The 23,293-nt window shown below is 41.3% G+C and overlaps 1 protein-coding gene and 1 long non-coding RNA gene across 4 annotated transcripts in view; one reads left to right on the top strand and one right to left on the bottom strand.

The window, feature by feature from the left end:
• The first annotated feature begins 600 nt into the window (after window positions 1-600).
• Window positions 601-4,623, top strand: LOC121642437. The gene is made up of 3 exons (XR_006010885.1): window positions 601-701; window positions 3,525-3,527; window positions 4,614-4,623. It is a non-coding gene; the product is annotated as an uncharacterized LOC121642437 (long non-coding RNA).
• A 6,433-nt stretch (window positions 4,624-11,056) lies between these two features.
• gask1a (golgi associated kinase 1A) overlaps window positions 11,057-23,293 on the bottom strand; it is a 38,550-nt gene continuing 26,313 nt past the window's right edge. Inside the window, exons 2-6 of one of the 3 annotated variants that reach the window (XM_041989154.1) lie at window positions 20,991-22,037; window positions 18,914-19,351; window positions 14,332-14,454; window positions 13,110-13,213; window positions 11,057-12,663 (exon numbers count right to left, since the gene is read on the bottom strand). In XM_041989154.1, coding sequence (XP_041845088.1) covers window positions 12,459-12,663; window positions 13,110-13,213; window positions 14,332-14,454; window positions 18,914-19,351; window positions 20,991-22,037 — 1,917 coding nt within the window. In that variant the 3' untranslated portion in view covers window positions 11,057-12,458. Of the gene's footprint in view, window positions 12,664-13,109; window positions 13,214-14,331; window positions 14,455-18,913; window positions 19,352-20,990; window positions 22,075-23,293 lie in introns of those variants that run through there. The other 2 variants (XM_041989155.1, XM_041989156.1) reach the window with 2 other exon arrangements.

Genomic DNA, 23,293 nt, shown 5'->3' with positions numbered 1-23,293 from the left:
GTCATGCCATGGACAATGACATGGTCAATGACTGTTGCTCGCATCTCGTCCGTAATGATGGTGCGAGGTTGTTCTGCTCTCCGTCCTGGACCTCCTCCTCTCCTTCCTGCATCTTCTCCTCTCCCTTGTTGGCCTCCTCCTCTTCCTCTTCTGATTTGAATTCCTTTTCCCCTGACTCTGCCTTCATCCATTTTGTTTGTTTGGGATCTTCAGCAAACTGTGCACTCTGAACTTGCTTTTATACATGTGGTCACAGCATTACCAACAGTTGTCTTCAATTTTGAGTCGTTGTGTGTAATGAATGACGCCAGGTGTGTTCATTGTATTCAAATATTGCTGACTGTGGCAAGCATTTTGCATCACATGAGCTTTCATTTGAGAATATGAGCAGAGTTCTTTTGCAACTTGTGTTTTAGCAAGGAAAAATGTGTTTAGATTTATGAGAACGGAGGATTGTGTTTTGTGAATTGTGTCTTCATGTGAAATGTGTTTATGATATTGGAAAATGATGGCTAGATTTAGTAAATGTGTTTAGACAACTGGTCATTTGGTTTAGGGGATTGGCTTTTGTGTTTTAGCATTTGAGAAAAACTGTAACAATAGTCCCAAGACGACCATCCTTCCCTCGTCCTGTATATCATCTTCCATGCTGGGTGTTGTGTTTTCTGGTTGTTACTATGTTTCTTCTTCTTTGTTTTTTTGTTGGTTGTTGCTATGGTTCTTCTACGTTTCAACATTTGTCCGGCTCGGAGGACTAGATTGTAGATCAGTTGCAGGACAGCATCGTTATGTGTGTGTTGCTCTGTGATTACATTATCGGAGCACACCACACACAGTATGATCAAAACTGATTTTTTTATCTTCATGTGTGAGGTCTCAAACAGATAAAAAATCTCAAGATTAAAAGACTTGTTATATGTAACAGGTCTAACCCTTCACTCAATCAGACCCTGTCATTTCTTGACATATCCATAAAGTCTAGACACTTTTCTTCATTTACTCATTCATTTTTAGCAGTGGTGTGCACAGATAAATACTAGGTGGTGCTAGAGCCCCCTGTCCCAACCATTTGGGACTGCAAAGAATAGTCAATTGTCATGATTATGTTGACTATCAAAGTAGTTGGCAGCTAATTTGATAGTCAACGTCACTGTTTAATTTTTGAAGCTTTGTTTTTCTAGAAATAAATAAATAAATAATAATAATAATAATAATAATAATAACACTTTTAATACAAAGAAATGCATAAAAACCTACATTAACAATTTGAATACAAATTTAAAAACACACACCTGATCATAATCTGTCTCAACCCAATCCCACACCCTTTAACTAAATATTATTATGGAAACGTGGCTTGACTGCTATGAGGAAAAAATCTGTGATCCGTTCCTAGTTCACACCAGGAGAAACCCACTCAAAACCACACAGAACACCTCTATTGGATACCTCCCAGATCAGGACAGACCGAAGTCCACACCACAGCCATGGGGCTGCAGTCCAGGACCCCCAGCCACCCAGACAAGGGCGGTCCCCCCGGTAACAGCCCTGCAGACCGAACAGACATAGCCCTCAGCATGAAGGATCCCTAGGAGGAAATCACTGGAGTTAAAGATGTTAAACCTAATAAAACCTAATAAAAGCAACAGGAAAATTAAGACAATTAAGACATTTGTAAACTATAATGAAAACCCTGAAATCAGGATGTCATGTGCATAAAAAGGAAATGTTATACTTCATAAAAACTTTTCCCAAAGGCAGCATGTTTAAAGAATAAAAGGCTGGATTACAAAATGGACCCTTGAGGTACACCACAGGAAAAAGGGGCTAAAGAAGAGGAGAAATCCACAATGGAGAGATTAAAAGACTTCTGACAGATAAGATTTAAACCGGCGATAGTGCTTCTGCATATCTGTATATTGAATAATCACTGAAAAAGGCCACAACATGTAGAATGAAAGAATCAATACTATTCCATGAGACTGGAAGGCTCCATAATGCTGGCAGACACATGAACACAGTGTAATGAACACTGCCCATAGCAGCTTCTGGAAGTAGAGGTCTGCCGTCTGCCCTGCAGACAGGCATTAGCTGATAGGGGCAAGCAGGGGACTGCTTTGTCAGCTCACGCCACGTCATATCACCTGTGGACTACTAATGAGGCCCTGCAGGGAGAGAACCGCAGTCATTTTGCATGAATGCATCACAGAAATACATGCGGTGTTCACATTAATGTTATGGCTATTAACACTGCAGAAAGGAGCTGCAGCAGCAGTAAAAGGATGAAGATTTCTTTCTATGTTTAAAGTGAACATGCCCTGATTTTTCCAGTCATTTAATTCTTAATCTCAGTTTCCTCTAGATTAGCTCTGCATGCATTGTAGCTCTTTGTGATTATTTCAAGGCAGAGCTTTCTCCTGCAGGAAACATCCTCCAGAGAATGAGAGGATTTGGTTTGTGTTTTCTGATTAAGTCGAATTCTTGGAAGCTCACTGAGGGGGCAAAAGAGGAGATGATGGTGACTCAGGGCAGTCAGGAAGCTAATAGTCATGAAACAAAGAAAACATTTATAAACGTTAGCAGCATGATAAACTGTCTCATCAAAGATTGCAGCAGGATGTCTGTGTTTGCTGGACATGCTATTTTCAGCAATTAAGACAAATGAACTAATTTGTGTTTCTTTTTCTGCTTTGCAATACCATATACCAAGAACTCAAGTCTATCGGAGCTCTAATTAGACCTTCAGAGATCAAACATTGAAGAGCACAGATCTCAAGTCAACTATTATTACTCACCAGTTAATCTGAGTCATTCACAAGGATGACAGGAAAATGTGAGGTTATTAAAGAAGGATCTTAAACGAGGGACTGCATCAGATCTGTTGTGACTTTCTTGTTGACGTTTGATGAGTTAGGTTTAATAACAGCACAGAGTGGATCTCAGCTATCTGGCTCTGTCTGAACAAAGTGGTTTCTATCGTGGATAACCCCAGCCATAGCCTGGATAGTCAACAGGCTGCATTTGTTCCGTTGCTGTTTCATTGTACTCATCATGTTCTTAACTTTTATACTTCTATATCTTATTTTTATCCATACTCACTCTGTTGATTTGTATATAGATTTGTATGTTTTGTTTATTATTGTATATATAGAGCTGAATGTTCTTCTATTCTATCCATCCATCCATCCATCCATCCATCCATCCAATTTATCTATCTCAGTAGGGAAACAGTTCCTGGACTTCTGGGGTGTTTTTAGCATCTGATGTTGACAGCAGATTCTTGTTTTTGGGGTCCTTTGAGGTTTCCTCCTGCAGATGTACAATCTGCTTAGATCACACTGACTGATGTATGTAACTGTAAAATGACTGTGGCCATTATAATTAAACAAAAAAGACTCATTTCTGAGGGAGAAATAAAGCGAAGGTGATCTTAACAGAACACTGTTAGTTCAGTTCAAGGTGCTCTTGAAATTTCTCAGACACTGAGCACACTCGTAAACTCTATAATAGGACTGAAAATGAAGCCAGTGCTTAATCCCTGTCTCTGACTTACATTTTTACATATCAGCTTCAAGGTAGCAAATACATTTCTCTTCTTGTTTTTCTGCACTGCAACAGATAATGACCTTCACCACTCTGCTCCATGATCACAGCTGGCTGAGTCACAGTTGGCTGGTTGTTTATGCTCGCCATCAGCTCTCTCCATCTCTGCTCACACTCTTTACATACATTTTTTAAGTAAGTATGGAAGATATACATCTTATTCATGTAACAGGAGCCAGTCAAACAGAAACAAGGTGAATATTTTCATACAAAAGATCTGTTGAAATCAGAGCAGCAGGGGCAGTGGACTGGGACAAAAAAAATTGCCCTAGAATTTTGGTTCAGAACAGGCCATAATACAATCATGAACACCACGAATCTTTGCACTCCCTTAAATGTGAATATCAAGCAAGCAACTCCTTAAAACCACTAAAAAAATGCAGTGACAGAGCAGGAATCAAGACTGAGTAACCGAGGCAACATGGTCCTTAAAGGTCAGCTGGTTGTCTACCATGGCACCAAGATTCCTGGTAGAAGACGTAGGCAATAGCGTGATAGAGTCGAGCTGCACGCTTATCTCTGGCAGTAAGGAAGGGTTGGCTGGACAGACAATGAGCTTGATCCTGGACAGATTTATCTGAAGGTGGCGATCCTTCATCCATGCGGAGAGTGTCATCTGCATAGCAGTGGTAGGAGAAACCATGAGAGTTAATGGCTGCACCGAGTGAGGAGGTGTATAGTGAAAAGAGAAGAGGGCCAAGCACCGAGCCCTGAGGCACCCTTGTTGTCAGCCCATGTGATCTGGATATTCCCCCTCCCCAAGATACTGTGAAGGATCCTGTGAGGTAGGATATAAACCACAAAATAACAGTTCCTGAGGTGCCAAGCTCAGAGAGTGTTGAGAACAGTATATGATGGTTGACCATTTCAAAGGCAGCAGACAGGTCCAGCAGTATAAGGACTGAGGATTGACCAGCGGATCTGACAACCTGTAGGGAATCAGTAACTGACAGGAGAGCAGTTTCAGTAGAGCGGCCTTGCCAATAGCCAGATTGATATGGATCAAACAGGTTGTTGTCTTGGAGGAACTGTGAGACCTGACTGAAGACGGCACACTCTAGTAGTTTAGACATGAATATAAGCAGTGAGACTGGCCGGTAGTTTTCAACCTGGGCTGGGTTGAGTGTGGGTTTCTTCAGCAACGGGGTAACCCGAGCTTGATTGAAGGCAGAAGGAAAGACACCGGATTTAAGAGAGGAGTTGGTTGTAAATAAAATGCTCTGCAGGATGTCAGAGGGAACAGGATCAAGAGGACAGGTCGTGGTTTTTGAGTTGACTAGAAGTTTAGAGACTTTGTCCTCATTTAGAGAGCGGAAAGAGCAGAGTGAGGCACCAGTAGCTGGTTTGGTAAGGCTGAGTTGGTCAGGCTCAGTGAATTGGTTACTGAGTCAATACACTGGGTGGTTGAGCAGGTGGTGGAGATACAGTTGTCGTGTGTTGGGAGCATTGCAGATCTTGTTCTGATAAAAGGCTATGTTGGCCGCCTTTAGGCTGGATGTGAAAAATATAAGTTTTGCTGGTACTCAGACAAGTCAGTGTTCTATTTTGATTTGCGCCACTTTCTTTCTGCAGCCCTGAGTTCGGCTTTGTGCTCCCTTAGACCTCTGTGAGCCATGGACTGGGAGGATTTTGTTCAGTTGGTTTTGACACCAGAGGACAGAGTTTGTCCAGACAGGAGGCGATAGAGGAGCAGAGTGTTTCTGTAGCCTCATTAACAAACAGTAAGGAGAAGTCTAAGTGTGAAGGGAGGGTAGAGTAAACCTCATCAGACAGCTGTGTAGGTCTAAGGGATCTCAAGTTTCTGGGGTGGGACACCATTTTTGGAGCTGCTTGATTGACATGAGGAAGGAAGACAGAGAATTTAACCAGGAAGTGGTCTGAGAGGTGCAGTGGGGTGACGGACAGGTCGGCTGTGGAGAAGTTTCTGGTCAGTGCCAAGTCAAGAGTATGCCAGCTTTGTGTGTTGGAGGAATCTGTACCAGTTTGAGACTGAAAGAGTAGATGAGAGCCAGAAAGTCAGTTGCCTGTGGTTTGCCAATGTGAGGGCGGTGAATGACCAGAATGTATGCAGTGATGGGTGTAGAGACCTTTACTGTGTGATACTCAAGTGATGAGCAGTTCGGCATTGGACGGAGAGAGGTAAAGTTCCACTTTTTAGAAAAAAAAAAAAAAAAAAGTCTAAGAGATGTGGAGTGCTTTGATGGTAAAATGAGCCAGGGATGTGTAGAGCTGTGGGGTGTAGTCCAGCTGGCAAGGTGTTTAAATACAGCTGCATGGGGGGAGGACTGGGTACATACCACACTGTGCTTTGAAAGATTCTGGCTGAGTCAGAGTCCAGCTTGAGATAATTTTTGCCAAAATACCTGCACTCTTTTTTGTTATATTTACCAAACTTTGTTGTTTTCAGTCCAGTTATAGACAACCTGAACCCATAGAACTTGTAATTTATTTATTTAATTTTGTATTTACTTATTTGATTTAAATTTCTGTCATTTATTCTGTCAACCTGTTGTAGTGAGTTTTTGTCTCCACATTGGTCATCAGCCATCATTAGCATTATAAATACATCACAAAATGTATACTGTTCTGAAACAGAATACAGTCGTGTAAAAAAGCGTTTGCCCCTTTCCTGATTTCTTACTTTTTTGCATGTTTGTCACACTTAAATGTTTCAGATCATCAAACAAATTTAAATAGTAGTAAAAAACAACACAAGTAAACACAAAATGCAGTTTTTAAAAAAAGGTTTTTATTATTAAGCGGAAAAAAAATCCAAACCTACATGGTCCTGTGTGTGATTGTCCTTTAAACCTAATAAGTGGTTGTGCCGCCCATAGTGGCAACAACTGCAATCAAGTGTTTGCGATAACTTGCAATAAATCTTTTACAGGGCTGTGGAGGAATTTTGGCCCACTCATCTTTGCAGAATTGTTGTAATTCAGCCAAATTGACGGTTTTCAAGCACAAACCGCATTTTTTAGGTCACACCACAGCATCTCAATAGGATTCACGTCAGAACTCTGACTAGGCCACTCCAAAGTCTTCATTTTGTTTTTCTTCAGCCAGTCAGAAGTAAACTTGCTGATGAGTTTTGGATCATTGTCCTGCTGCAGAACCCAAGTTCATTTCAGCTTGAGGTCATGAACAGATGGACGGACATTCTCCTTCAGGATTGTTTGATTGACAGCAGAATTCATGGTTCCATCTATCACAGCATGTCTTCCAGGTCCTGAAGCAGCAAAACAGCCCCAGACCATCACACTACCACCACCATATTTCATTGTTGGTATGATGCCTTTTTTTTAAATGCAGTGGTACTTTGATGCCAAATGTAATGGGTTGCACACCTTCCAAAAGGTTCAGCTCAACAGGAGACTCCTTAAAATTTTGTTATACTTGCATAATGACAATAAAGATCTTGAATCTTGAATGCAGGCCATTGTTGCCAGGTCTCTGTTTATGGTAGAGTCATGAACACTAACCTTAACTGATGCAAGTGAGACCTGCAGTTCTTTGAACATTGTTGTGGGGTTGTCACGGTGCGGCAGAGGTGAGGTCCCAGTAGCAGGACTCAGAGGCAGAAGGTAGACGGGCGCAGGAACAAAGTTTATTGTGAATGAACCAGAAAATTCATGGAACAAGAAAAGGGGAAACACGACAAAGATCTGACAAAAGAAAACTGAAACTAAGGGGTATAAATACATTGAGGGACTAATAAGGAACAAGTGAAGTGAGAAAATCAAACCAGGTGAAGTAATTAATAGGAAGCAGAACAGAATTCAAAACACAAGGGGAATGAATCTGCAAAATAAAACAGGAAACCAGACAAGACAATGAACCCAAAGGGCAGCAAAAACAAACCAAAGCAAACAGACCACAACCGCCCAAACCCAAGACCCACGGACCATGACCGGGGTCTTTGTGTCCTTTGGGATGAGTCATTGCTGCACTCGTGGGGTAATTTTGGTCTGCCGGCCACTCCTGGCAAGGTTCACCACTGTTCCATGTTTTCAGCATTTGTGGATAATGACTCTCACTGTGGTTCGCTGGAGTTCAAAGCTTTAGAAAAACAGCATAAAAATATATTGGACTAAAGTTTTATAACCTTTTTAACCTTTTTCAGACTTATAGATCTTAATTAATTTCTTTCTCATTTGTTCCTGAATTTCTTTGGATCTCAGTATGATGTCTAGCTTTTGAGGATCTTTTGGTCTACTTGCCTTTGTTTTTGTTAATTTCATTTAATTATTTTTCTGTTCTTTCATTGTTGTACACATCTGTGCATTTCTAAAACATGTAAGGTCCTGTATTCAATAAATGATCTAAAAAAAAAACTAAATATATTTAGTCTATTTTATCAAATGGTTCAAATTTTTGGCTCCAGAAGCAATTTGCTGGCAGCTGTCTTTAATCCCTTGATTAAAAGCTTATCTCGTAAAAACAGGCATCCAGTCAGTCACTCTGTTTAAGGGGAAATTTTGGCTGATGTAAGTGTGTGTATGTGTGTGTGTTTAGCAAGGGGCGTCTAATCTACTGCAGACTGGATAGCAGCTAGCTATTTAACATTAGCATTAACAGTGTAAAACCTACCTTCAGCTGTAAACAATGATCAGTTTAGATGCTGCACAATCGGGTTGTTTTCAGTACTGCTGCAGAGTGTTGACATTGATGTTGATTCATAAATTAAGGCAGTTAAATAATTTTGTTTTTAAGTCCATACTGGCACCATCACAAGACTTCTACATTCAAGACAGATTCATCAGTTTGTATTCAATACAGCACAAACAAAGAATTATTGAAGTTCTTGTAAATTTATTGAGGAAAAAAAGTCAAATATGACATGGAGACAAGTACTTAGCTAATACATGAGCTAGTCTTTTTGTGAGAAATGCTCCAGCTACAGGGATTTGAATATTTTCAGTGGTTGTTTTTTGTCAGATTGAGAATGTTGGTGGGCCACCATTTTCAGCTCCCTCCTGTTCAGCTGGGTCTGAGGCTATGTTCGCCCTGCAGGCAAAAGTGGCCAAATCCAGCCTTTTTGCCCCTATGTGGCCAATATCAGATTTTCTTTAATGAGTCTGAACAGCACAAATCAGATTTTTTTCCAATAATGCTTAATGTTAGCATCTATGTTAACAACAAGGTTAGCATCACAGCGCTAGCTTGTTACTATCTTTGTACAAAAATAATGTTTACTCCATCAGATTGGCTACACTAAATGTATTCAGAATAAGAATCAAATATTTACTGAACACAGTTTCCATAAAGTGCTGACTTTGCCATGATGGCGTTAAACTGGGATCAAACTGGGATCTAACCACCTGTAAACAATCCGGTTTTACTGGGTCAATTTTATTAGAAAAGTGCTGCTGTTTAGGAATGTAAAGAATAATTATTTGACCTGCAAGCATTGGATTTATATTACACAATCACACAGTTATTTCAACCCCACAACTGTGGACCTATATTTACCTGCTGCAATACACCTGAGTCAAATTATGAATGGGTCATTATAGCCTCGTTTCCATCAATGGGTGTGGGTTGGGAGGGGACAGTAAGGGTATGGCTTGTAAACTGTAATTTCATTGTGTTTCCACAGCCAACTGTAACCTTACCTGAGAGGTGGAGTGGTCGATAGCAATAGATGCATCAGCTACGTAATAGCATGATGCCGTTGCAACACAGTGCCTTCCTTAAAGTAGAACCAAAACATGACTCACGAAACAAAGGAGGAGATTGGCGGTCATCCAACAGTTTGTGTTTTTTCTTCTTTGCAGTGCTTCGTGATGCCATTTTAAACGGAGATGAAACCAACAAAAAGAAAAAAATGGTCCTTTCAACAAGGAGCCATTCCTGCTTCGTTTTTATGCCAGGTCGCACAGTAACTTTTTTTTCTCAACCAATCAACAAATTGCAGTTTGTCAAGCTCCACCCTTTCAGGTTGGGTTGTTTAGATTGGTAAGGGTCCCAACAAAGTAGCACGCGTCAGGTCAGATATTAGGGTACCCTTCCCAGTTTTTGCATGTGGAAACAGAAACATGCACCCACCCGTTGGTGGAAACGGGGCTTAAGAAGCTTGTGCAGAACTTGACAAGCAGTCATGTGAATCAGGAGTGTTGCTGCAGGGAAACGTCTAAAACCTGCAGTTGGTGATCCCTGCACTGAAGTGCAGCATATTGGCCCTCCTCTCTACGTTCAGGAAAAAATTATATGAACTGCAGTATTGGTTTTAAAAAAATTTTCCTGTGGGTCCAGATGGATTTTTGTACACATTAAAAACTTGAATAAGTTATGTTTAGAGCACATTTACAAATCTTAATAAATTTCCATGTTCATCTAAAGCAGTGGTCACCAGACTACGGCCCCCGGGCCGACTCCGGCCCGCCACCCCTTTTTGACCGGCCCCCAGCTGATATTTATAAAAAAATAATCATAAAAATGAACTGTTTACATTTGACGAATTTCCCACGCCTGTCATGCCTGAGATAGCAGCATCAGTCGGCAGACAGCGCATGCGCAGGTAACTGTCAGCGTTGAAGACGTCAAAATGGCTAGTGTTAAACGAAAAGTTGACAGAGAGTGCAGAGTTTTTAAAGAACAGTGGACTACCGATTATTTTTTCGTTCCGTGTAAGGACCGTGCAGTTTGTATTATATGTAAAGAAAGCGTGGCTGTGTTTAAAGAATACAATCTGCGTCGTCACCACGAAACACGCCACAAAGAATATGCTAGCTTGCGAGGGCAAGCCAGAGAAGACAGGATTCGGAGGATGAGAGGCGGGTTGGTGGCTCAACAGAACGTATTACTTCGCCAAACCGAGATCAACCGGGCTGCTGTCCGAGCAAGCTACAAGGTAGCTCACTTACTAGCTACCCATGGAAAGCCGTTTATTGGTGGGGAATTTGTTAAGGAGTGTATCCTTGCTGTGGCCGAGGAAATGTGTCCCGACAAAAAGGATGCGCTCAACGCGGTGAGTCTCTCAGCAACTACTATTTTACTGGTTAGTTATTCAATTGCTCACATTATTATTTTAATCTTATTTTAATTTATTTATATTAATAGGCCTATTTGTTTGACCTTTATTAAATGCTGCGCAAAATTATTGTTTGTTAATTTCAACAGGCCTACCTACAATATACTTTGTACTTTTTCACTTTTGCCATTGTCAATCACCTCGACTAGGCAGAGGTTTCTTATTTTGACAGCTTTGATGTTATTCTTATTAGAAAGTAAATAAATGGAATATCTGTGGTATTTCAAATCAAAACAAAGTGTGAAGACCTCAATTACTACTTTTAGAAAACACCAGTAAAGATAAACCAATAAACATCAAACCACTGCAATCTACTCCAGAATGAGCCACAGACATCGCCACTAGTCATCAATACTTGATTCCTTCAGTGGTTCTGGAACTGCATCCATTGAGGATCTTTGGTAGAAACTATGGTCTAATTTCCAGCATTTTAAAATAATAATGATCCCATTGGCCTGCTGGTGGTCATTCTGGTCTGGGTCATACAATTTTACGTTACAGCTGAGGTGGGACTGGCCCCCCATCATCATCCGGAACCATAATGTGGCCCCCAGGAAAAGTTTGATTACCCCTGATCTAAAGGATTCCCGAATTCAGTAAAGCAAAGAAATTGTCCAGAGGAGAGGGCCAGAGCATTTGTCAGTTTAAGCTTCAGTGCTGTTCAAAAATGCTGGTAAAGGGAGAGTATGTATTTTACATGCCTTGGATATTATTATGCATCTTCTAAGCAGACTAGACAGCAGGTGTCACATGGAAAATTACTCATTACAACTAAAACTTGACTTGCATCTTTACTTGAACTTGAAACACAAACTTGAGCCTTGACTTGGACTTGTAAAAAAGGACTTGTGAACATCCCTGGCTAAGGGTCATTGTCATGTTGGACAGTGAACCACTGACCCAGCCTGAGATCCTAAAAACACTGAACTAGGTTTTCATCCAGGATAAATTAGTACTTGGCTGCATTCATCTTTCTTTCAAATTACAACCAGCCACCCAGTCTCTGCAGCTAAAAAAACACTCCCACACCATGATGCTGCCACTACCATGTTTCACTGTTGGGATGGTAATGAATGATGCTGGTAATAATGATGGTAATGGTAATGAGGATGGTTTCCTCCACACATTTCCTTCAAAATTAGGCCAAACAATTCAGATTTGGTTTTGTAAAACCAGATAATCCTGGTTCTTCCAAAATCCTGGTTCTAAACTTTCTAGGCTGTTTTTTCAACCTCATGGCTCAGGTTTTGCTCTGATTTGCATTGTGAACTGTGATGCCGTATAAAGAAGTATGTGGACCTTTATAATAATAATCAAATAATCTAATCTAACACGGCTGGACTGATACTTGAAGATGGTTGACTGAGAGAAATGGACACCTGAGTTGAACAACAAAGGGTTCATCTGATGTTACATTTTTTTCTGTGTCTGAGTCCATTTGCAGCAATATCAATATCTATAATTCTGTGTTTGTGCTGTCACAATTTGTTACATGATGGGGGGAAAAAGTTTTTGAGGGTACAACATAAGAAATGGTGACTTATCTTTGTTTATCTGCATGCAAAATTCAGAACTCATTTCCTCAATTTGGTCATTTGTTTTCACAGATTGTAACATAAGATACATAATGTTAGAATATATTTACTCTGGGAGAGGCTGCAGTTACTGGCAGAAATTTGTTCACATTGCACCTCTGTACATTTATACATTATGAGCTGTTTTCACAGACAACTATATTAAAAAAATCTAATCATCACAGTGACGAAACATCATCTTATCAAACTGTTTCGATTTTAGTCCAGTTTGTCCTGAACAGCTGGAGTCACAGGTCCCGCTTGAGCTGCAGCTTTTTCTCCTTGACGTACTGAAGTAGTATTTGTCCTCTCTCCTCGACTGTACGGATGAGGGGCCTGAGGCCGCTGGCTCCACCACGGCTATCCCAGAATTCCTTGTCTGTATAAAGGGAGTGTAGAAGAAGACTTTCCAGGCAGCCTGAGCGGAGCACTGAAACAGCTTTCTCTGGAAACCTAACAGGAGAAAGCATCAAAATGACTGTGTTGTAGCACCGGTTGCGATTTTACAGGTTTTCTTCACTGCTCCAGGTGGTAGCTCGATGTGGTATGTTTGAGTGTCAAATGCTTGCTCAAATCCTTAAACAGTCTCTTGTTATTTATAGATATTTCCAAAAGTCTTTTGCAGAAATTTTACAATAAAAAGATAAACATTTGATAGACCAAAATTTTTTTTCTTAAAAAACATCCCCCAATTCCTGCTCTTAAAATCGTGTTAGACTTTAAATAAGCTGATTCAACCAGCTCTCCTTCTAATACGCTTCATTTAATATGACAAGAAATAATATAACACTTCATAAACCTAATATATATTTTTTTAAAAATGTCACATAAGTTGTCTGACTGGACCGGTGTCAAGACACAAGAATGAAAAACCTCCAGAGAAAGTGTTTTGTACTCACGCATCAATGCCCTCAACCAGCCTGAAGTTAAGGTTGTCAATGGACTGCTGTGGCCTCCCTGCATTGTCTATAAATACCAGTCTGGAAGGATCTGCTGCCCTCACCTGAGCGCGCGCACACACACACACACACACACACACACACACACACACACACACACACACACACACACACAGGAGAAAAACACTGGTGACACAGTAACAGAAATGTAGCTTGAATTTGAGACTTTAAAGAATTTAGGTATCATACTGTTAAAATTGGAAGTGAAGCAAACTAATGATGAAAATGTGATTAAAGTATTAAACAAATGGTTTAAACACATAAACTCATGGCTCACTTTATCAGGTCCATCTGTTTAACTGCTTGTTAACACAAATATCTGATCAGCCAATCATATGGCAGCAACTCAATGCATTTAGACGTGGTCAAACTGCTGATCTACTGAGAAAATATCCACCTCGATCCAACAGAGCCGTTTTGGGATGTGGTGGAACGGAAATTCTCATCATGGATGTTCAGCCAAAAAACCTGCAGCAACTGTGTGATGCTGTCAGCAAAATTTCTGAGAAATGTTTTCATTACCTTGTTGAATCTATGACAGTTGTTAAGGAAAATGGGGGTCCAACCCAGTACTAGAATGGTGGACCTGATAAAGTGGCCAATGACTGTGTATTGTAGCATTTTACATCAAAAGCAATCTCAGGGCAGTTTATTAGGTAAAGTTCAGAAGTACACTTGGTATAAAGACGTCTTCCTGATCCTAGATGAACTTCATCAGAAGTATTTTACCATCTCCTATCTCTGCTCAGTCCCCACCAGTGTGTGGACTCCCATCCTGTCCTGTTCCCTTCCTTCATTCACGATCTATTTAAATGTGAAGAGCTGCAACATTTAAATGTATAACCTAAGTTTCTATTTCCTGATTGATTGATTTCAAGTATGAGAAAAAAATAAGACATCATAGGCTAATCTCTTTATTCTCGCTGATATAAAAAATAAGGACCTGACAACAGGATACAGAGACATTTAGAATTTAAAAAGATACTGGATAAGCCACTTTCTTTTTATAAATAAACAGGTAAACCCATCATCTAACCGAAGGATTATTATTAAAGCAGGATAGAAAAACATCTAAATGATATTTTAAGTGCCTCATCAACCAACTTTGATGATGGCACACAGACTAAACTTAAACAGAGCTAGTGGTGGTTGTGGTACCCACCAGGATGTGAACCAGCAGCAGGTCCTTGATGTTGCCACACTTGGCATGCAGCAGGTTCTCCACACAGAGTTCTGCCGGACTGGGTATAAATCCACAGCAGTACCTGTCCAGACGGTCGTTTACCTGTAACAACAACAAGTCTTACTTTTGCCGTTTTATAGTCAAAAGTTTTATTCCAGCTTTAAAAAAACTCTGCTAATGTGTTCTCCTATGACTCTGCCTTTGTTGAAATGAACCATGAAGGTCCTGCTGGTTTCCATAGAGATGAAGGAGGTTTATAGTGAAGTATTCACTCTTCCTATCATAGACTATCTTGAGCTTCACTTCTTTCTGGATCCTCATGGTGTTTCTAGGAAAATGTGGAGATTATTCCTGGATTCTCCTGACTGACCATTGATCTCATGCATGTATCCATCTGCAAAGCTTTCAGTGCTGAAGGATTGTGGGTGACTTTTAAACCAAGAACTTGGCTCAGTCCTGTGCTGGTGAAAAACCAATATCAGAAAAACACAAAACAAAGAGGAGCCTTCATTTCAGTTTGTTATGTTTACAACACTGCCCCCATGTGGCAGAGGAAAGAGATGCATCCCCACAGAACCGTGTCCAAGCAGACGTATATATGTCTCTAAGAGCTTTATTTGAGTCTGTGTGTGAGAGAGGCAAGTTGCATGTGTGTTTTGTTGTGCAGTAAAGCTTCACCTCTGCTGTTTCTTCTCACTTGTGCAGTGCTTTCAGGAGATTTCTCACCCTGCTGCCACATTTCACTCGGATATACTGAATCTGTCTTGAATGTAGAAGTCTTGTGATGGTGCCAGTATGGACTTAAAGACAACATGTGGAGCTGTGCAGAGGTCAGGGGCCCACAACACTGAAGTGGGAAAAATTGTAAAAAGTGTAAAAAATCTTTTTCTGGACTCAAACTCATTCAAATCTTTTTTTTCTCTGTTTTATCTAATCACCTGCTCGATTATCCTTCCTCATCCTCCGGGTTTCACTGTTCTTGCCTCAGCTGTTAGTGCTCGGTAATCAAAGTCTTGTCTCTGTGTGACATCTGAAGGGAGTGTAACCCATTAAACCCATACCCTGCACTGTATCACAAGCTGTTTTAACACTCCTCTGTCAGAAATGATTGCATATATTGTTAGATGATGTTTTTTTTTCAATCATGGCTTAAAATCATGGGCATCTTATTTTCTTATTTTTCATTGCTGTGCTCAACTGCTCATATCTGTGGAGGGAATAGTAGAAAAATTGAGTAAAAAAATTGAATGTATACAAATGGAAAATGGTAATACCCTGTTTGTTGTGCTCATGGACAGGATCTTAAGGTGCTTGTTCTTATGGCTTGGCTTGTTCTTAGATGGTTCTTATAGCTTCCTCAGACCAGGATCTTAAGCTAACACTGGGGCAGCATGCAGCTGAGGGTGAAAGTCACTTCCTCTAAGTCTGAGGCCGTGAATCTCAACTGGGAAAGGGTGGAGTGCTGCCTCTGGGTTAGATATGAGTCTTTGGCTCAAGTGAGGTAGTTGGAGGCATATTTGATTTTCAGTTGTGAGTGATGGTAGGATGGACTGAGAGATGGACTTGGGGCTTCAACAGCAGGAATGAGGAAGCTGAGCTGAAAGGTGAAGCTCTTGGTTTACAGGTCTACCTCCCTTTGCAGAAAGAATGAGATCACAAATACAAGTGGCTTCTGTTGGAGAGAGAACTCACACACCCGAAAGGAGCTTGGTGTGGAATCACTGCTCCTCTGTATGGAAAAGAGTCAGTTGAGGTGGTTTGGGCATCACTTAGGGTCGCCTCCCCTTAGGGATTTTCTGGGCATGTCCTGAGCCAGGGTCCTACTGGGAGGAGACAGGACAGATCCAGTACTCGCTGGAGGGATTACACATCTCTCCCAGCCTGGGAATGGCTCAGCATCCCTGAAGAGGAGCTAGAGAGAGTGATGTCTGGGTCTCCTCTGAACCTGCTGCCTCTGTATGACAGTGACCCATACCTTTTTGTGATTATTCTCATTTTCCATGCATGGATAGAAGGATGGAAAGAAGTGTGAATAATCACAATGATAGAGGCTCAGTACCATTCAAAGAAAGTTAGTGCATGAAATCATCTAGTTACATCCACAGGTGATCCATCTGCCAGTCAAGACAAAAAAATATGACATTCCAACTGTCAGAAAACAGCCCTGAAGATTTAAAGCTCTGTTCCTACTTTCATTAGTAGAGTGGAAATTATGATCATTTAATGCCTTTTACAAGACGAGGTGGTGTGAAGCTGTCCTGGTTGAGCATCTGCCCCATGCACAGACGCTCCCTCACTAGAGCCGACCCAGGTTCGAGTCCCGGACTTATGCTGCTTGTCATTTCTCTCTCTGACCCCTTCCTATCACTCTACAGTTGAATAAAAGCCACTAGAGCCCAAAAATTGTATGAAGTATCAAATCTTTTTTTGGGGGTATTGAGTTTTAAATTCTAGAAATGTAAATTAGTTTATACTAGGTGCCCTAAAATTATTGGAGCACATCTATAATCCAAGCAGTTTGAACATTTGATATATTTGACTATAATGTTTGTTTTGGATTCACATTGTCTGGCTGCTGCTGTGCAAACCAGAATTACTGTCTTCAAATAGTCTTGATCACCTGATCTAATGATTACTGAATATAATCTGCATCTATCATAAGCATGCTATTCTGCAGAAGCAGTCTTTTAGTCATAAACCTACAGTTTCAATGTAACCTTATCCTCAGTTCCCTTGTTCTCCCCAGGGTGTCCTCCACTGTCGTGTGTGAACGAGCGAGCATTTGTCCTTCACGGTGCTCTTCCTGTGCTTTGGTGTTTGGTTTCCAGCTATCAGAGACACTGGAGGTGTTGAGGGAGCAGGTTGGAACAAGTGTTCAGAGACACTCTCATCTGATCAATAAGAAGCTATTAGAGCTTGGCCCTGTAACAGGGACTGACTTCTGGAACCAAAATGGGGGGGAGAGTGCTGGCTCATGGGTTATTCATATTCAACCCCACACACACGCTGCTGATGGGTGTTAGGCACACACTCGGTCTCAGTGTATGGACAGATCAAAGCAGATCCAAATGACTCCAGGAGGTTGTAAAATCAGGGACAGGGTGCGCCATCTGCAGTGCAGCCTGAGGATGTCATGAGCTGGAAAGTTAAAATATGTGAGACAGAAAACAGTACATCTGCCTGAAAGCTGAGCTTGAAGGAAATTCATTCATGTGTCTATCACTAAAATGTCAAATAATTACAAATTCCGGCCATTTAATACCAAAACATATATTTCATACAAAAAAGATGTTATCAGATTTGATGACTATGACACTTTTCAGCTGCTCTTTATTGGATAGATTTTGCTCTTTTAATCCACTTTAAAATAATGCTGAAGTGTGCTGTAGGACCAAATTAGGACAGAGAGATTTGTACTGCCCCACATAAAAGCACACATTCCTCCTGAAGTTGATCAATCATCAGTCAGATAACGCTATCTCCATACAGCTCTTACACATCTGAACCTCACCCCCAAACAAGTATATAAGGATGCTATTTATTAGGGATGTGCATGACTAGTTGACTAAAAACTGACGTTTTGTTTTGTGTTATTTTGCAGAGATACAGTGCTGTTTACAGGGATGTGTTAAAAGAACAGAGTGGCCCCTTTAAAGACCCATTTATGCTCCCTTACATGCGTGAATAACGGCGTCTGTTTAAACATTGTCATACATCGGTCCTCATACTTCCATGCATGTTATGTATCACCATGGTTGTTAAGTGAGTTCCTCAAGAGCTAGGAAGGCCCTGATTTCCTGTCTGCTGCAGATTGTAAAAGGTTTAAGAGCTTTCAGCCCACTTGATGATGCAAAATTACAATTCATGACTTGTTTAAGTCAGACTAAATATACTGACTGAGTTAGACTCCAGCTTCCCTGTTACCCTTAATGGAGAAAGCAGTATAGAAAATGAATGAACAAATTAATTCAGGTCAGGCTCAACCTGAAGAGGCCGCAGCAGCATTTGCACTACAGATAAACTGATCAAGAAGGCCAGCTATGTCCTAGAATGCCCTTTTAAACCATTTCAGGTGGTGGGAGACTGGAGGATGCTATCCAAGCTATCATCTCCTCTAAATAATGCATTCCTTTATGCAGCATAGCAGAAATCACTGGCAGAGAGATTACATGGCATATAACACACAGATAACATTCATGAAGGCTTCAGTTGCAGACGTGCACATCAAGAGCTGTGAATACTGCAGCTTTTCCAGTTCTCTGCATTCATTTTGGGTTTCTGAGCACACACTGACCCTCATGCCCTTCCAGATGCAGAGTGGATAGAAAGTATTTGTAAATGTACTCATTTCAAAGGAAAGCAGATCTTTCATTCAGCTTTGAGTGATATGAGATGGAAATATCTGCAAATCAAACTAGAGTTAACTGAAAACAGGTCAATGCCTCACCGTCTCCTGTCTATGTCCCTTAAGATGACACACATGTATTTCATCCTCTGCTACTTGTACGTGAATGTAGTAGGATCTCTCACACAGAAGGAAAGAAAAAAACACTTCTCTTACTTGTAATAAGAAATCATAAAGAGCCAGTCCTTCCCAATCTGAATGTGGGACTCCCACACATGGCTCTGATCTCAGGTCTGTTTTGTTCCCACACCTGGCCTGTAACAGCTTCTGGTACTGGACCCAGCTGAGTGGTACTGAGTTCTGATCATTGTCCTCATCGGTAAGATGCTGAATATCAGGATCCCACCACACTGCTGGTCTTGGGGTACCGCTGATGTACCGGTAGGGCAGAACATCACTGTGGAAAGTTCTCAGAACTGCAGGGAGACTTCTGTTGAGTCCCAGAACTCGGTCCAGGTGGAAGGCGAACACTTCAAACCAGTCATCAGTGCGTTTAATCAGGGAGCAGAACCCCTGACGGCAGCGCTCGATGTGGGTGGCTGGATGTTCATGCGCAGCTCCATGCTGCTGTGGATCTCTCATCAGTGGTGGGTTCTGTAACAGACATATATGTATATATAAAACCTTTCATTTTATTTATTTAAGTAATGCCTTCTTATCTACATATTAAATTAAAACCATCAACAGCGGCAGCTTTTTAAATCTCTGACACACAGCAGTGACAGAGGAGCACAGCTGCTGTGAGATGTGAACCTTTTAAACTCAGCCATTTGCAAAAAAACTATACCTGACATTTAACAAAATTTAATATCCAACAGATTTTCCCTTTTCTTTCCTGAGCATGAGGTCCAAAAATCTTTCTTAAGTTGCAATAACAGAAAAAAGGACAATATCGGTTACACGCAATTATGGACAAAATAGAAAAATTATGGACATTGTGGGCACAGCGGTCCCTCTCTGTCCCAATAGCTAGGTGTTCGTGTTCTATGTGTGTTTGAACACAAGTACAGTCACCAGGTTTTATTAGACATTGGCAGATGTGCGCTGGATAACCCTTTGTCCAACACACTAGTAGGGGCTCTGAGGGAGCTATGGTTACACGCCGACCTACAGCTACGCCAGACCCGACTGCTGACCCCCTGCTGGAGAGGAGACACCAAAAGCGATGTGTGAGGAAGCAGAAGAGAGGCAAGCATGGAGGTGTCTGTGCTAGGCTAGCAGCAAACCCAAGACGCCCAGCCATCCCCTCGATTCTCCTGGCAAATGGAAAATCAAAAATGTAAGATCCCAAAAAATCCCATGATGAATGTCTGTTAATGTGGTAAATATGTTAACATTCTGTTCATTTATGGAAATGGCTGGGTAAAACTTTTATCCACAGCAGAATGTAGAGAATGTAAGAGGGGTTTTGTTCACAAGTAATTTATTTTGTGCTGTTGAAGTATATACATTTTCCAGCACAATGACTGTGTATGGTATCACAAGGAGGCTCCACAGGTGAAATAGTACTATTACAGTACACTGCATTATTACTACAGCAGTAATTTGTTCACTTTTTCTTCTTAGAAAGAATATATCACTCCATATGTACACCGCTTGCTAGTACTGGATTGGACCTGCTTTTTCCTTCAGTACTGTCTTAATTCTTGGTGTGATAGATTGAACAATGTGTTGGACACATTGCTCCATATTGACATGATTGCATCACACAGTTGCTGCAGATTTGTCTGCATTTCACGAACGTTAAGCGGACTTCGAAGTGTGTAGACTACGGAGGACAATCTGTAGCCTACGTAGTCTACACACTCCGAAGTGTGGAGACCCTGAATTGGGATCACAGCTAAAGTCACATAAAGGTACAGTCTGTAAGAATTACTGACATCTTGTGGTAAAGATGGGCATAGAAATGACTTAAAACGTCAAGAACAGCTGCTGTGTGATTGGCTGATTAGATATTTGTATTAACACGTTATTGAACAGGTGGACCTGATAAAATGGTCAGTGAGGGCATAGTCTAAGTTGTTAATGTTGAGATTTTTATTAAGTTTATTTATTCATATCAAAATAACAGATTTTCTACTTTTACTCCACATCTCTTCGTTATTTATGTCTACCACATGCTAATAAGTAGGACTGAAAGCGGGTGAGCACAGAAACTATTCTTAGTGTGTATAAATGAAAGAATTACATAAGTTTTCCCATGAATTTATACTTACAGATTAGTTTATTGTACCTGGTTTTGTCCTGGAGGATGCAGTGCCACCTGGAGCACCTGTCCATGTGAAGGCACCCTGGCCTTGCTGATGACCTCACCCCCAGCGAGAAGCTCCATCTTCTGAATGTCGTCTCCACTGAGCCAGGGAAGAAGCTGCAGATTTCTGCCAACCCTGATCCTCCTGTGGTCACTCTCTGGGAACCTCTGCTCTGTAAAGCTCTGACACCAGTCGCCATGATCCTTTTTAACAGTTACCTCAGGTTGGGACGAAGCCTTTTTAGGGTTCAGTGACCCAGGATTCTTCTTTGATCGAGTGGGATCTTTTGTGGGATCCAGCAAAAAAACACTGTCTGATTTCCCAGAGTGCTTTGCTACCTGTCTGTGTCTTTCCAAAGCCTGGTGACTTCTGCGGTTGCCATGTATTTGTCTGTCTGAATTCCTGTTTATGTGTCTTTCCTGCCGTCTGTCTTCCAGTGGGTTTGCAGCTCTGCTTCCACTTATTATGGCGTCTGCTGGATAAGGGCTATGTGGTGCTGTGGATTTACTGCTTCCTAGATTAATGTACGCCTGTGCAGTGTGCTGAACCAGAGTGCTGTGTTTGCCCAGCTTAATTCTAAGCTTTGGCTCATGGTTGTTGACTGTAAAGTCTGAGAAATGAGGAAGGTAATGACTAACTGACTGGAAGCCCACATCTTTGCCTCTGTGTTTATTTCTGTGTATGCCAACGTGACCTCTGGCTTCGATGCCGTTTTTGTCATTGCGAGCTGAAGCTGGTGAATATTTAGATGGAGCTTTTCCAGTTTTTAATTTCCATGTGCTGCTGCGGATGTGAGGGTTAGGCTGCTGGAAGACAGCGGCTGGAGGGGGATCCACGATCCTGGGCCTGGATCTGAACTCCCCTGCGGAGCTCAGAGCTCGGGATGACCGTCGGTCAATGTCAGTGGGCGGCAAAGGTGGGGGCAAAGTGATCGTCGTTACTAAGACCATGAGGAAGAGAATGAAGAGAGGGGAAAGGAGGAGGACCAATTTATGGCCACAGCAGAATTTTGACCACACTCGCCATCCCTGCAGGAGTGGGGGGAAAAATAGAAAAAGAAAAGCAAATTTAGAGGGAAACCAGCAGAACCATGATTATAATGGAGTGACATCATAAATTTCAAAGTTAGTATTTCCTCCAAACTAAACAGAACATAGTGGTCATATTCCTGAAGGGTCAGCCAGAGGTTGCACTAACACATGATACACACCCTGCGATGAAATGAGGTCAAAAAAAAATTCTGATTTGGTCTGTTCTATGATATCACACAACCGATGTAAGATTTTTATTACCAAAAATGGAAATGAGACAAACTGAGTTTGTTCATGCACTGGAAGCAGCAGAATATAAAACTTGTTGCAGCCAGCCGAGTGTTTCCAGCAACAAACTTAAATTAAACTATGCAGCTAAATCCAGGATCACTGAGGCACACCCATAATTCAGTGTTGCTGTCTGAAGCACATAGTAAGAGGGAAAAGCCATTTTTTTACACTACAATTATAGTGTTACTGTGTTCTTCCTAAATGCTCTTTAAAAGATAAATAAGAATTCAAAGTTTTTGATTCTTTACTGTAATATGCTGCTTTCACCTGACCGGGGCATCGCCTGGCCTGGGCATTCCCGGCTCTAGCCCCGAACACATTAAGCTCTGAATGTTTTTTCACCCCAGAAGGAATAAGTTTACATTCCCTCAGCCACCTTATAACATTAAAGAAGATGGTAGTTTTGTAATTTCCTGCTACTGTGAATCCAACACAGGTACAATGTGACCAATCACAGAGGAATTTTATGGCGAATCCTCTGTGTTGGCTAACAGCCCAGCGTTTTATCCCTAATCTGAACTCTGGTGTTATTTCGAGCGGTCATCATTAGCGGTAAAAAAGGTCACCAGAGGGTTTTTTATTTGCAGAAGAGAGACGCCTCTTCAGTTGTGGAAGAGTCTGGCCAACACACGAAACAGGTAAACCACAAGCAATTTAAACGCTGTATGTCTTAAAAATTGAATGAACATTAGGCAGATTCATGACAGTACTTCATACTTCGAAGGTTAAGCTAGCTGTACTTACCCGTTAGCCCTGCCCTTTTCTGTTCTACACATATGCACTAAATCCAGTGGTGAAGTCTAGGTGATTTGCTGGTTTACCTGCTGCTGTGAGTGTGTGTGTGTGTGTGTGCGCACGTTCGTGTTGTAGTAGATGGAAACGGCTTTCCCATTAGTGTTGGAGGTTTGGTTTCTAGATGCTGTTTTAGTTTAAATATAGACAGAAAAAGAACAGCTTTATTA

This window comes from Melanotaenia boesemani, chromosome 6 (genome assembly GCF_017639745.1).
Source record: "Melanotaenia boesemani isolate fMelBoe1 chromosome 6, fMelBoe1.pri, whole genome shotgun sequence".
Lineage (NCBI taxonomy): Eukaryota > Metazoa > Chordata > Actinopteri > Atheriniformes > Melanotaeniidae > Melanotaenia > Melanotaenia boesemani.
This window is presented reverse-complemented; position numbering and strand designations above follow the sequence as displayed.